At 49.1% G+C, this 14479-nt stretch overlaps 1 protein-coding gene across 1 annotated transcript in view; it reads right to left on the reverse strand.

Moving 5' to 3' along the window:
* Positions 1 to 14479, reverse strand: part of LOC115392908 (ryanodine receptor 2-like) — a 274406-nt gene that overhangs the window by 15889 nt on the left and 244038 nt on the right. The window contains 17 exon segments of the mRNA XM_030097575.1: positions 588 to 648; positions 1090 to 1223; positions 1572 to 1614; positions 1937 to 2067; positions 3376 to 3648; positions 4702 to 4788; positions 4918 to 5056; positions 6196 to 6266; positions 6941 to 7243; positions 8392 to 8598; positions 8807 to 9079; positions 9284 to 9499; positions 9677 to 9831; positions 9917 to 10075; positions 10168 to 10249; positions 11451 to 11555; positions 11973 to 12101. Coding sequence (XP_029953435.1) covers positions 588 to 648; positions 1090 to 1223; positions 1572 to 1614; positions 1937 to 2067; positions 3376 to 3648; positions 4702 to 4788; positions 4918 to 5056; positions 6196 to 6266; positions 6941 to 7243; positions 8392 to 8598; positions 8807 to 9079; positions 9284 to 9499; positions 9677 to 9831; positions 9917 to 10075; positions 10168 to 10249; positions 11451 to 11555; positions 11973 to 12101 — 2568 coding nt within the window.

The following is a 14479-nucleotide window of genomic DNA, read 5'->3' on the forward strand; positions in this document are numbered from 1 at the left end:
GAAGAGAGAGAGAGGGAGAGAGAGAGAGAGGGAGAGAGAGGAGAGGGAGAGGAGAGGAGAGGGAGAGAGAGGAGAGGGGGAGGAGAGGGAGAGAGATAGAGAGAGAGAGAGAGAGAGAGAGAGAGAGAGGGAGAGAGAGAGGGAGAGAGAGAGGGAGAGAGAGAGAGAGAGGGAGAGAGAGAGAGGGAGAGAGAGAGAGAGAGAGAGAATAGGTGATTTTGATTATTAGTGTAAGAGAATTTCATTCACCATTTGGCCATTTGATCTGCCATCAACGAGGCAGAGGGGAGATAAAGACCCGGGGACATTTGTGACTCCAGGACAGGACCCGGGGACAGGACAGGACCAGGGGACAGGACAGGACCCGGGGACAGGACAGGACCCGGGGACAGGACAGGACCCGGGGACATGTGTGACGAGTGTAAATGATGATGGCTGTGTGTGTGTGGATTGTTATGTTGATAAATCCCAGATGTACAATGGGAACTCAGATTTTGCCCGTTCAGCAACATGAAGCACTGAGACGAGGAGAGGTTCATGAATTCACTCCGTCAGCAGAACAGCTTGAGACTGCCTTGAACACTCACATTGTCAGTGAAGACCACCCCCAGCTTCCAGATCTGGTACTTCACATCGATGGAGTTCAGCCTGTGAGGAGACGATGAAACCAGTGAGGTGAAACAGTGAGCTGCTTCATCTCACTCCCATGGATCTGCACACACTCATTATGCCCATAAGACGGGAGTCTGGATATGGATCATAAGACATTTGTTTCTGCTGCAAACAGTAATGACGTTGGTACGACTATGACAGTTAGAAAGATGGACTGTTTGACTCAGAGCTGGGATATTTTCACTGAACTGTTCCCCAGCTCAGGTCTGTCGCTAATGTTTGATGAAGCAGCTGGAACGGTTCAGCTTGTTCTCCGTTCATTTATTACTGGAATCATGTTTTTATATTTCTACATGCAGCAGAATGTGAGAGTGAAAGACAATCTATCACCACACACACACACACACACACTCACACACACACACACTCACTCACACACACACACACTCACACTCACTCACACACACACACACTCACACGGCCGACAGCGAGCTGTCTCTCCGGGGTTTCCTCTTCTTGTGAGCGTTGCTGAAGTCCAGAGCCGCCTTGTCCATTCCCAGCAGCTCACTGATGCGATCGTGACCATAAAACTCTCCATATTTGTCCATCACCTGAGGAGCAGCGGGTGGAACAAACTCTGAACCTCTTTTTCATCAAACCAAGCACACACTCACACTGCAGCTCTGTGCTTCACATTAAAACAGGTTTTTACTGGGATTAAACGAAGTGGTTTGACAATCAGTGCAGTATGTAATGTTAGTTGAAGGATTCACTTTGGAAAATGTCAGTAAGTTTCTGTTTTTCACTTCAGGCCAACAAGCTCGCCACGCTATCAATCAGCTCTGTCAACTGCTAAAAGAGATTTGATGGACAGAAGCATCTTTACTCAATGTGAGGAACCGACGTGAGCATCAAGTGATTGTAAAACAACATTAAAGCTACAGATGAGGGAAACCCACCTTTCTTTTCACAAACTTGTCCCAGTAGTTGTTGGGGAAAGATCTGAAAATCAGAGGACAGAAGGATTAAGACTCCTCTCAGAACCGAGTCATTCTACTGATGTTCTGATCAGATACCAGGAAGAACCGCTGATAAGACCAGTACTGATATGGAATCAACATTTTGTCTGAAGCCTGATGGGTGAGAGTGGTTTTGAGCTGAGGAGGTGAAATGAAGTTTGATCACTGGCTTTAACTCAACCAGCACGATACACATTATTATTAAATTAGATCATTATCTAATAATAAAGTCATGTAGCATCAGAAGACTGGAGCTCCTGATATCACTCACACCGTGCAGAGTGTACTGATCGCTCAGGACTCACTGTGTGTTGATCACTAGTCTGTCCCACTGTCCCTTGATGTCGTCCTCAGACGGCTGCTCTGTGATGTAGAGTCCGTCAAACTCCAGCTTCCTTGCCACCTCTTTTTCACGCTTAAAGATCACCAAGGGAACCTGCAGCCGACACAAGCATCAGTGTGAAGAGGGTGTTTTCAGAAGGAAGACAGACTGTGCAGCAGCGCTTCAACCCTTCCTGAGCCACGTCGAATAGAGACACTTTCATTCTGCAGTCAGTGTCTGATCATGTTTGTTACACTGTGTTTGAAATGCAGAGTAGCAACGATTACAGCACAAAGTCAGTATTTTATTTTCCCTGGTCAGGCTACAGGCTTTATTCACAAGCCTGAGCATGAACACTTAACAATCTGTCTTAAGAAGAAACTGTGAAAGAATAAAAAGATGCTGTAGCGTCTTCAACCGTTGGAGACTTCAAAGGATGAAGAAGGAGTGATTTTGATTTCTGACTGTGAGCCTTAGCTTTAGCAGCACTGGACTGCAGCTCTGGACTTGGACGTGATGTTGTAGTGAAGATAGCAGCACCTGGAGCATGTGCACATGCAATACACACTGCACTGTGAGAGAGGTTTTATGTTTACAAAGGAAAACAGTGAAGAAAATCCTTCTACCGGTACATTTCTGATCAGTTACTCGCTGCGTGCCACTCAGGCTGTCAGGTATGATGTTCACCTTCTAAACCGCTTGTTGTCCTGAAAGTGTGACGGAATCTGTCTGGGAAACAGACCAGAGTGTGAAACTGCATGGTTGATCTGTAAACTTTATTGGAACTGATGCATGTGAACAACGGCTGACCCATCAGCACCTGGACAGCTTCCTCTGCTGCAGGAAGTTTCCTTCCATGATTGATGCAACTATTGATTATTTACTGAGTTGTCGTGTGTGTGGGCACACTGGATGTGTGTGTGAGGGAGTGTGTGCGGGCGCACTGGATGTGTGTGTGAGGGAGTGTGTGTGGGCACACTGGATGTGTGTGTGAGGGAGTGTGTGCGGGCGCACTGGATGTGTGTGTGAGGGAGTGTGTGCGGGCACACTGGATGTGTGTGTGAGGGAGTGTGTGCGGGCGAACTGGATGTGTGTGTGAGGGAGTGTGTGCGGGCGCACTGGATGTGTGTGTGAGGGAGTGTGTGCAGGCGCACTGGATGTGTGTGTGAGGGAGTGTGTGCAGGCGCACTGGATGTGTGTGTGAGGGAGTGTGTGCGGGCGCACTGGATGTGTGTGTGAGGGAGTGTGTGCGGGCACACTGGATGTGTGTGTGAGGGAGTGTGTGCAGGCACACTGGAAGACTACGGATGAATAAAGTTTTCTGAATCTGAACACAGACATTTCAGGGGACCCTACGTGGGGCTGCGACCCCCAGGTTGAAGAGCAGTGCTGTGGAGACGGGAGGTGAGGTGTGCGTCCTGCCTTCAGACAGTAGTATCCGATGATGCAGAAGAAGGAGATGACGGTGTGCAGCACGGCCAGGATGCGCAGCATGGGCTCCATGTATCCGCTGCTCTCCTCCAGGACGAAGCGCACGGTGACGGGCTTCAGCGCCTCGCCGCCCGCCTCCTCCGGCCCGCCGTCTCCGGCCTCCATCGTGTCTCCGTTCGGGGGGTCCCACTGCACGCCACTGTCCAGGTGGCTGCTGGGAAACACCACCTCCCGCTGCTCCACTACAGATGAGGACGTGGAAACCTGGAGGAGACATCCTCTGTCTTCATTTACATGCAGCAAATTCAAGAATTCAAGAACAAGCTGGAACCAATTAAAGTCTGCAGTTCAGTTTCCCCAGGGGCGTGGCTTATTTAACGAAACGGAAATGACCAGGAGACCAGGAGGGAGACCAGGAGGGGCACCAGGGGGGAGACCAGGAGGGACACCAGGAGGGAGACCAGGGGGGTCACCAGGAGGGAGACCAGGAGGGACACCAGGAGGGAGACCAGGGGGGAGACCAGGAGGGAGACCAGGAGGGAGACCAGGGGGGAGACCAGGGGGGTCACCAGGAGGGAGACCAGGAGGGAGACCAGGAGGGAGACCAGGGGGGAGACCAGGAGGGAGACCAGGGGGGTCACCAGGAGGGAGACCAGGGGGGTCACCAGGAGGGAGACCAGGGGGTAGACCAGGAGGGAGACCAGGAGGGTCACCAGGAGGGAGACCAGGGGGGTCACCAGGAGGGTCACCAGGAGGGTCACCAGGAGGGAGACCAGGAGGGAGACCAGGAGGGAGACCAGGAGGGAGACCAGGGGGGTCACCAGGAGGGAGACCAGGAGGGAGACCAGGAGGGAGACCAGGAGGGAGACCAGGAGGGAGACCAGGGGGGAGACCAGGAGGGACACCAGGAGGGAGACCAGGAGGGAGACCAGGAGGGAGGGAGTTCAGTGAGGTCAGTGACCAGAGACAGAAGAAGGCTGAAGCACTGGACACAGACTGAAAGTTGGACGTCAGAGCCATACAGCTCCAGAGGGACGAAGCATTTTGGGGGCTTTGACTGTTTCTACGGGAAAGGAATTTAGTTCTGAAACATGAGTGAAACAGTTTGGAAGAGATCTGAGCTTTACGTGAACTCTGGAGAACTCTGAGCTGAACTCTAAGACTGTTTTCCTTAAGATCTTAGAGTTTTGAAATTGTAATTTCTGTTTCAAGAAATGAGCCGAACCTCTGGAGAAAAACTGTAATTCACAAACGATCCAATGACCCCCCCGCATAATGAGCTGAATTTTGAAAAGTAGAGCGAGATTCTAATGTTACCTTGTAGAAGAGGAGGATGAAGTTGATGGCAAAGGCCACAAAGAGCGCCAGCATCCTCATGTTGTAGAAGTTTCTGGCAAAGTAGTTCTGTGAGACAGCGGACATTCCGGTGATTACAGCTCCAGAGCAGCCACAGGGTGGGGTAGGGTTAGAGGGTCAGGGTTAAAGGGTTATGGTTAGGGTCAGAGGGTTAGGGTTAGGGTTAGGGTTAGTCACCAGCAGTTTCCTCTGGTAGGCCATGATCTTCTTGAAGAAGGCCGACTCCTGCAAGTCGGGCTCGTCCGACTTGGAAGTGTGGTGTCGTTTCACTTTGGGTTTCATCTTCTGTTTCTCTTGTTTCTCCACATGTGTGCTCCTGAAAACACAAACAGCTCCCGCTCATCATGAACTCCACTACACAGGGCACAGGACTGATCAGGCTGACCTCTGATGGACAGCAGACCTGCTGTGATGCCTGTGGCTGAAGGACTCTACGGTTCTTTTGTTTCCTAGTTTTGTCTGACTCAGTGTGAAATTCAATCATGGACGTTACAAACGGTCAGATAATAATTTGCTTCTTCTTGTGGATCAGCTGTTCATTCCTCCTCCACCCAGCATGGGGGACAGCCGGCCTCCTCCACACACACCGCCCAGCCGTGGTCCCAGCACTGAGGACTCACTGCCCATCTCATCTTCAAAACTCAAAGAGACGCAGGAATACGAGAAGACACCCAAACCCCTGGGCCCTCTGAGAAAACAGGACAAACCACTGAACCCGTGCATGAGCACAGGAAGTAAAGATACCTGGACGAGCAACTACTGCTGCTTCCATTTCAAGATTGGGCCGCACTGACAGAATCACTTCTTCCTTAACGTTTGGAAACCTGTCTCTGCAAAACCAAGAGCTCTCCTGCAGATTATTCCCTGCTCTTCCAGTCCCTGTTCACCACACAGTTGAAGAGGTTGGACAGCTCCGTCTCCAGTGATCAATCCCTTCCTGGAACCGCTGGCTTCTAGAACCCTGATCAGGCCGAACGTTCGGCAGCCTGGTCTCTTTTCTGTCTCCCATGTCCTTTGCTCAGAGCCTCGGTCGTTTACGCCTTAATCCTCAGGTTTATACTGGCCTCTGTATTTCAGTGTACTGTAAATCAGCTTTTACACTGTTGCTATTGTAAGTCCTGACCGGTGAGCTCTGTGAGCAGCTGTTCATCTCTTTTTTATGTCCTCTGTTCTCCTGCACTCATCATTTCTGTTTAGATATCTGTTCCCAGGACTCCTTAGAAAAAGTGGTCTTAACGGGACCTTCCTGGTTAAATAAAGGTTAAATAAAAACAAATAAATAAATAAATCTTGACCATTAAAGACATGTATCTGGACATCAAGCTTCACTTATTAACTGGAGGTCAAAGGTCACATGAACCCTGATCAGCACGTGTGGACCTGCTGCTTCGAATCAATGGAGTTCCTGCTCCACAGAGTCTCAGACCAGACTGAAGAGCATGAAAGTGATCTTACTCAGATGTTCTCTGGGGTTCCTGACCGGCCTCGGGAGCTGCTTCCTTCTCCTCAGAGAACGAACCCTTCGACTGGAGAAGAGCACAGTGAAGGTTCAGTCAGGACAGATTGTCCTTCGACCTGCTGATTAATCTCCACACAAACAAACTCATCATGTGAATTTTGAGGACAGAAACTCTGGAGCCAGTGAACCCAATTCAGCTTCCAAGAGTAAAGACCTCAGACGAATGGCCTCCCTGGCTGAGACGAAGTCTGTGAAACGAGAGTGACGAATGTAACGAGGGTTCTGTGAATCCAGATGATCGCCAGAAGGCGGTGCTGAAAGCAGTGAACGCCCAGCAACAACCAGAACTCATGGAGCCGGGTCACCCAGGGGTCACGAGTGACATTGTTGGTACAGACTGGAACTGCGCATGTTGAAGGGAACATTCAGCGGCTTCAGCATCGCCTTCTGGTGGTCAGGAGGGATGCATAAAACTATACATAAAACAACAGCTAAATGTAATTTATAAAAGTCTTTTAAACTGTTTGTCAGTGAAAGATTTTTGGACATTTGGATGAGGACATCTCTAAGGTTGGAAGAAGTTTTACAGTTTGACTGGATGATCAGACTCTTCCGGTTATCTGAGGACAGAACATTGAGATGGGAGCTTCTCCTCATCCTAACATGTCATTTATGTGAAGCTGAGGACGGCGGAGGAACCCCTGCTGTGATTTACCTGGACAGGCCCTCAGATGGACTCACCTGGTGCCGCCGTCTGAGCTCCGGCTGGGGCGCCGCGGGGGGCGGGGCAGGAACGGGGCTGTTGAGGAGCTCGGTCAGGGTGGCGTTGGGGTTGTGGGGGGTGATCTTGTACTGGCCTCCCTCCCTCCTCAGGTCCAGGCCGAAGATGTCGGACAGCAGCTCGGTCTCGCTGGTGTTGACGGCCAGGTCGGCCAGGTCCTCCTTCGGAGAGCTGCGGTCAGACAGCCTCCGGTCCCGGTCCTCCCCGTCCCCCCGGACCTCGTCCTGGGTGGGGTCCGGCATGTTGGCCAGCAGCTCTGACACCTGAGGACAGACGGACCGCTCCTGAAGTTTGACGGCCTGTCAGCTGTTCTCTCAAGAAGAACAGAAGCTCTGAATGTGAAAACCGTTTCCTCTTTGTATGTGAAGAACTACTGCATTTCTCTCTCTCCACTGGTGAAAAACCAGCAGGCTGGATGTAGAAACATCCTCTCTGAGGCAAAGATCTGTGCATTCAGCTCTGTGTGACACTTTAAGAATAATGTTGAAGCTTCTCCAAGGAGAAAATCCTGTAGATTCATCATTGCTGCTGTTTTATCACTTGACATGGAGCAGGGTTTATCGGGGGAAGGAACCGCAGACAAAAAAAAGTAAACATAAGGATTTTAACAAAGAGCACCTGTAATCAGATCAAACTTTATGTACAAAAAAGGAAACGTTTGAGCATTGTTTCAATGTCTGCAGAAAGCTGTTAAACTCACAGAAGTGTCCAAACTATGGCCTGTCAGCCCACTTCGACCCCTGACCTGTTTCCAGCTCCCATCAAACAGGATTTATCCACATTTGCTTGGTACTTGGTACTAAAGCAGAGATAAAGCTGTCATGGATTGGTTATGACAGGCGAGGGATGACTTCCATCAAAGAGCCAATCAGGCCGAGTCTCTGTGATAACTCCACAGTTTCCACTGACATAACAAAATGAAATAGTGTTAACTCAAAAACTCAGAGAGTCTCTGTTTACTTCATGCTGATGTTTCTGGTTTGTGTCTCATTACTTTATGATTTTCCTCTTCTTTGTGGTGTTTTTGTGTTGGTAATGAACCGTGCCATCAGCATGGTTCACGGTTTTAATGTCTTGTAATCAGCGCTCATATTGTTTTAGGAATTTTTAATAAATCTTAAACAAAATGTTAAGATTGTGAATTAATTAAAAGAGGTTCCCAACATATAGAAAGACTACTTGTACGTGAATGTCTGTCCTCTTCTGATTTTCAGACTCTGCAGTCTGTTGGAAGACCTGGCTCCACTGTGTGTGTTCCTGAAGTCAGCTGCAGGCTGGAAACACACCAACCTCTACATTCTACTGAAATAAAGCCCACTGACCTCCTGCAGGGCGGCAGCTATAGGAAAAGTTAACTCTGAATAGGAAAGTCATTTCCCAAGGGGGATCACGAAGCACACTTCATGTGAACCTTTATGGTTTTGGCTCCTTCCACCAGGTTTCCTCCCATGAAGGTGTTGTAGAAGATTCTGCAGAAGCCTCGAGCCACGCTGAAGGCGACGTGGAGGAGGCCCAGCAGCACCGACCAGTAGAACGACACCAGGGTGGTCACCATGTCCTTCAGCGTCATGCTCTTCATCCTCTTCACCTGCTTCTTCAGGCTCTTCATGGACAGCACCTGCAGACCAGGACCAGGGTCTGAGGAACCATCACCAATCTGCTCACCTAGCAGGACTCATCAACATGCACTGGAGCCAAGAGAGGATCACCACGAACTTCTGAACTTCACGACAAACCTCTCAATAAGAGAGTTCAGCTCCTGATGATCGCAGGTCCTAGACCCACTGCAGTGTAAAAGCTTTCAGACCGAGATGAGGTGACAGTACCTTCAGCAGCAGCAGGATGTTGGACCGCAGAGCCATCAGTGCCATTCGGAAGGTGGTCATGGAGAAGAAGCCCATCTCCGAGTTCTCCTCATCCGGTTTCTCCCTCTCGCTCTCCTCCTTCACCACTGAGCGCTCGCCGGCGTCCGACATCTGAGCCGCCAGCTGCATCTCAAAAATGGTGTCCTCACAGAAATTAACAAACAGCTCCATCTTCTCCTTCTCCCCACCTTCGTTCACCACGTCGAAGATGAACTGACGCTTGGATTCTTTCACCTGAGAAGAGGAATAAGAAGAGGGGAAGAACTTGAGCTAGTTTCCTAAACGATGACTGAGGAATCAGAGCAACAAAGGTCTTCAGTTCTGCCTTTCCTCTCAGAATCCTCTCATCCCACTCAAAGCTTGGAATTTTCCCTGAAGTTCCAGTCAGAATGAATTGTGGGAGGCTCTGCTCCTGCTGATCCTCGGTGTCCGTCTCACCTGAGGCTTCTCCCACTGCGTCCGGCTGGACTCACTGATCTCGAAATAGACCCTCTCGATGCGCTTGGCGCTGCCCATGATCTCGATCCGGCCCAGGTACGGCTGGAAGTAGTTGAGGACAGACTCGGCCAGCTCCAGGAAGGTCTGCAGGCGGGAGTCGTGAGGCATGTGCTCCGACAGGTTGGTCAGCAGGACGGCCACATTGAAGCCGATGTCCTGCAAGAACACAGCTCGGCTTGAAGAGGGTTTGACTCTCGGTATGAGGAGGACAACGTAGCTTCAGCATCAGAAACTAAGATGCTTCTAAACTGAGATGAAGTCCTCACAAACCCCAAAACTGATTTAAATGTTTCCCTAAAGAAGTTGCATCTTTACATGGCACTGGTCGTTCACCTTGGCTGGCTCATGAAAGCGCTCCACAAATTCTTCATAATCCAGAAGTTCGTTCTCATCCGTCTCGGCACAGGACAGCAGGAAGTCGGTCTCAGACTGGGTGTAGTGCTTGTGGCTCTCCATGGCTTTATGAAAGTCCCTCTTGGAGATGACACCTTGACAGGAAGAGCGCGTAAACCTGGCGCATTCAAACTGTGTGAACTCTTTAGTACGATGAAGACCAAACTCGTGGAGCCTTGCCTTTCCCGTCGGGGTCGTACTCTCTGAACGTGTCTGAAGATGTCAGGTCTTTCAGTTTCAGAAACATGTCGAAGAACTTGAGGATCATCTCCACGTTGTTGGAGGACTCCACCAGCATGTCCACCATCTGCTTCCCGATAGTCCCGTTCACCACATTCCCTGCAGCCACATGACGACACACACACCCGAAAGGCTGTCAAACCAAAGCCTCTCAAACACACAGAGGCTCCTGCCATGTGATGCAGCCTCACCCTCCAGCATGGACAGCAGCATGACCACCATGTCCTTCTGCAGGTCCATCAGCTCCTTGAGCAGCTCGATCTGACTGGAGTCCTGACGACAAACACAACAACTGGAGACTGAAACAGACTGACACAGACTGAAACAGACTGGAACAGACTGGAACAGACTGGAACAGACTGAAACAGACTGGAACAGACTGGAACAGACTGGAACAGACTGGAACAGACTGAAACAGACTGGAACAGACTGAAACAGACTGGAACAGACTGAAACAGACTGGAACAGACTGGAACAGACTGGAACAGACTGACACATCCTGAAACAGACTGGAACAGACTGAAACAGACTGAAACAGACTGGAACAGACTGGAACAGACTGGAACAGACTGACACATCCTGAAACAGACTGGAACAGACTGAAACAGACTGAAACAGACTGGAACAGACTGAAACAGACTGAAACAGACTGGAACAGACTGAAACAGACTGGAACAGACTGAAACAGACTGAAACAGACTGGAACAGACTGGAACAGACTGAAACAGACTGGAACAGACTGAAACAGACTGGAACAGACTGGAACAGACTGAAACAGACTGAAACAGACTGAAACAGACTGGAACAGACTGAAACAGAGTGAAACAGACTGAAACAGACTGACACAGACTGACACAGACTGAAACAGACTGAAACAGACTGGAGTAGACTGAAACAGAGTGAAACAGACTGACACAGAGTGAAACAGACTGGAGTAGACTGAAACAGAGTGAAACAGACTGAAACAGAGTGAAACAGAGTGAAACAGACTGGAGTAGACTGAAACAGACTGAAACAGACTGAAACAGACTGAAACAGACTGTTTCAGTCTGGAGCAGACTGGAACAGACTGAAACAGACTGTTTCAGTCTGGAGCAGACTGGAACAGACTGAAACAGACTGAAACAGACTGGAACAGACTGGAACAGACTCAAATACACTGAAATAGCCATGAATGTACTGAGCAGAATGACAAATAATGAAACAAGCTGAAACATACTAAAACAGACTGAAAGATACTGAAACAGACTGAATGGAACGAAACAGAATGGTAGGTGTGTGAGTAATGAATGGAGTTTTATTTATTCGGTGACCAGAAACATTTTAATCTTCACTGTTCGCTCCAACAATCTTCAGCCATCCCCTAATGACGGCATCTTTTGTTTTTGATGATGATGATGATGATGATGATGATGATGATGATGAGGAGGAGGAGGACTTCCCGGTCCTGAAACAACCGTCTGAGTGCAGCTACCTGAGACAGTTTCATCTGCATGTGAGCGAAGACGTGCAGAAAGCCGACGACAGCATCCCAGAGCCGACTGTGGGCCAAACTCTGCTGGTTCCCGGTGCACGGACCCTGCAGGGGAACACACTTCACTCAGCAGCAGGTCTCAGCACCTTCACTTAGGAATTTGTTCTAACCCTATTTTCACATGCTGGGTTAATGGAAACACACAGGTGTGTGGCAGTGTCTTCAGAGTGCAGAGCAGCAGACCACTACCACAGAGTTCTGCCTCCATCAAGCTTCATCTATGTGTTTATTAAGCAAAAACATCATTAACATCTTCCCGGAATGAAGTGTTTCAAATTCATCATGAGAAATCTGTACTCATTGGAAATCCTAAAACATTCTAAAATTCAATCGCTGTCTGATTTATTTACAATACTGATGAATAAGAGGAGGAAAAGATCAATTTAAGATTATTTTTCAAAAAACCTTGAAAAAATAGTGAAACAGCCCCGAATGAAACGTAAAGACAGAGCGAGAGGTCACCTGGATGTACTCGGTGAGGGTGTTGAAAACCTGCTTGGCTACATTTATGGCTTTAGAGAAGTTTCTCTGGCCCTGCTCGTCAATCACATCCTTCCCAGAATAATACCAGTAGAAGTCGCTGATGGACTCCTGGAGAGAGGGGAGAGGGAGGGGAGAGAGAGGCTCATTCTCACTGTGTTCAACCTGCAATGTTTATATTTCTACACACAGTTTAAATCTGCTATACTGTATTTATTCCTTCATTACCAGTGAGGAAAACAAAGACACTGTGATCTTTGAGAAGGTCTACAGGCTAAAAACATTCTAGCTCAGTTAACACACTTCTCATCTGTTGAAACGAGATGGTCTGGTTTGGAAGAAGAGGGCAGAATCTGCAGCCAGTCCTCAATCACTTACAGAAAGACCGAGGTCATCTTCATGAGCAACAGAGTTCAGCTGGTGTGACTGAAGCAGCATGTGAGGAAACAGGCCTCATTCACTCACTTTAGTTTAATCAGCAACACTTCATGTTCACAACACAGATTATTTAATTTAGAATTCACTGATTTGTCCTGGTGTCGGGTGGTTTCTGTAGTTAGTTCGTTCCATCATGAGCTGTATGTACTGTCATTTGCATTTCCCAGACACTGTCGACACTTCCTCATAGGTCCGGTTGTTGTTAGCACCAGTGGCAGCTGAAGGTCGACCACCTCTATTAACCTGAACTAATCACACTGTGAAAAACAGTGAAATCCACAGTGAATATTTATGCAGCAAGCCTGTTTGGTTCAAGTACATAATCTGCCAACATTTATTGAGAATTGGGTGTATTTACTTGATTACTTTATATGAATATTTACATTTGATAGGCGCGAGGCGCCGGCCTCATGGCTGTGTATGTGAAAGCTGAAACTTCAGGTCAACCAACGACCTGAGGCTTCTGTCACTGCTTGAGTCTCCACTGGAACCACTGCTGCCTTCATCTCCTCCAGCTGCTCTGCAGTCCTTGGTGTTTCTCCAGCGGGTCCTGTTCCTCCTTCCTGATGTTCTGTCACTGGGATTGTTCCATCCATCACTACTGCTCTCTTCTCCTGGTTCTCCTGGTTCTCCTCCACCACCATGTCAGGCTGATCCTCCATCACCAGTTAGTCAGTCTGAATCTTGAAGTCCCTCAGGATCTGGTCTTGGATGTTCTCCACCTCTTTCGGGGGTGTTCTCCATCTAGACTCTGGGTTCTCCAGTCCGTCCTCTCAACAGATGTTTCTGTAAACTCTGCCTCAGCCTGGTTCTGGCTCCATGTCTTTCCTGCAGCATCTGGCCCCCTGCTGTGATGGTCTGTACTGTTTCAGGGGTTCCTGTTTAGCTAGGTTTACACTTGCACGACTTTTTGAAACAATGTTGTTGTGGCAAGGCGTGCCAATCTGGAGTCACGAACCGGCAGACTCCCGCACCGTTCACCACTGGTTCACGCACAGTTCACGACCAGTTCACGGACAGTTGGCCCCCAGTTCATGGACAGTTCACGAATGCGCCCGTCAGTGTCGCGAACTGGCACGATGCATTCACGACGCATTCACGCATAGTTTGTTCATAGTTTACGAGCTTCTTGCATTGGCACAACGTGGTTGCGCACGCAATTACACACGTCATATACGAGTAAAAAGGGGGCTTCCCCAACCCCGGGTCATTTTTGGATTTGCTGTGGAACAGACAACATGCTGAATGCCAGAGACACCGTCACTGCGGAGAAGAGAAGATCCTGTACCTGCAGCTGCTCTGTGTTGAAGAGCAGCAGAACAGGCACTGCTGAAGGGGGCTCCGAGCTGAAGGGGGCCCCGAGCTGAAGGGGCCCCGAGCTGAAGGGGGCACCGAGCTGAAGGGGGCCCCGAGCTGAAGGGGGCCCCGACGGACGGCTGACATCAGTCAATTTCAATGACACGTTAAAGGCGCTACACTAGACGCTGCAACGACAGTGTGTCGAAAATCCCCCTCTAGGGATGGGAATCGAGAACCGATTCTTTTGTAGAACCGGTTCCTCATGTCTCGATTCCAAGCAATCGTTTGGCTGTCTCCTTAACGATTCTGCTATTGATTCCACTGAGGACGTATCATGCATGGACTCACAGCACAGCTGCGGTCCGCTCGGGCGCCGCTACAGAGCCGCGGACCGGAAACTTTCAGCAAGGATCCTATTTTTCCTCACTCCGGAGCCGCTGCTTCAATCTAAACAGAAACAAGTCGGTGCCAGATGGAAACTAGTTACATGTTCCAAAATCTGTGATTTCAAAATAAAATCCGTCGCGTTTTTGCCTTCACATTGTTTTTTGTAATTCTTCTGGTAGAATATATGATAAACAACGCGATCTAATCATTATATGCATTAGAAGAATGAACGATGTTGTTCTTACTCATTGTAGGAAAGTCAAAGACACCAAAATTGCACAAAACAAAGCTCCATGACCGGAGCGGCTGTGTTGCCAGATTGGCCAGGTTTCTGCACAAACAAGCATCTTCTGAACCCGAAGTGG

This window comes from Salarias fasciatus, chromosome 8 (genome assembly GCF_902148845.1).
Source record: "Salarias fasciatus chromosome 8, fSalaFa1.1, whole genome shotgun sequence".
NCBI classification, from domain to species: domain Eukaryota; kingdom Metazoa; phylum Chordata; class Actinopteri; order Blenniiformes; family Blenniidae; genus Salarias; species Salarias fasciatus.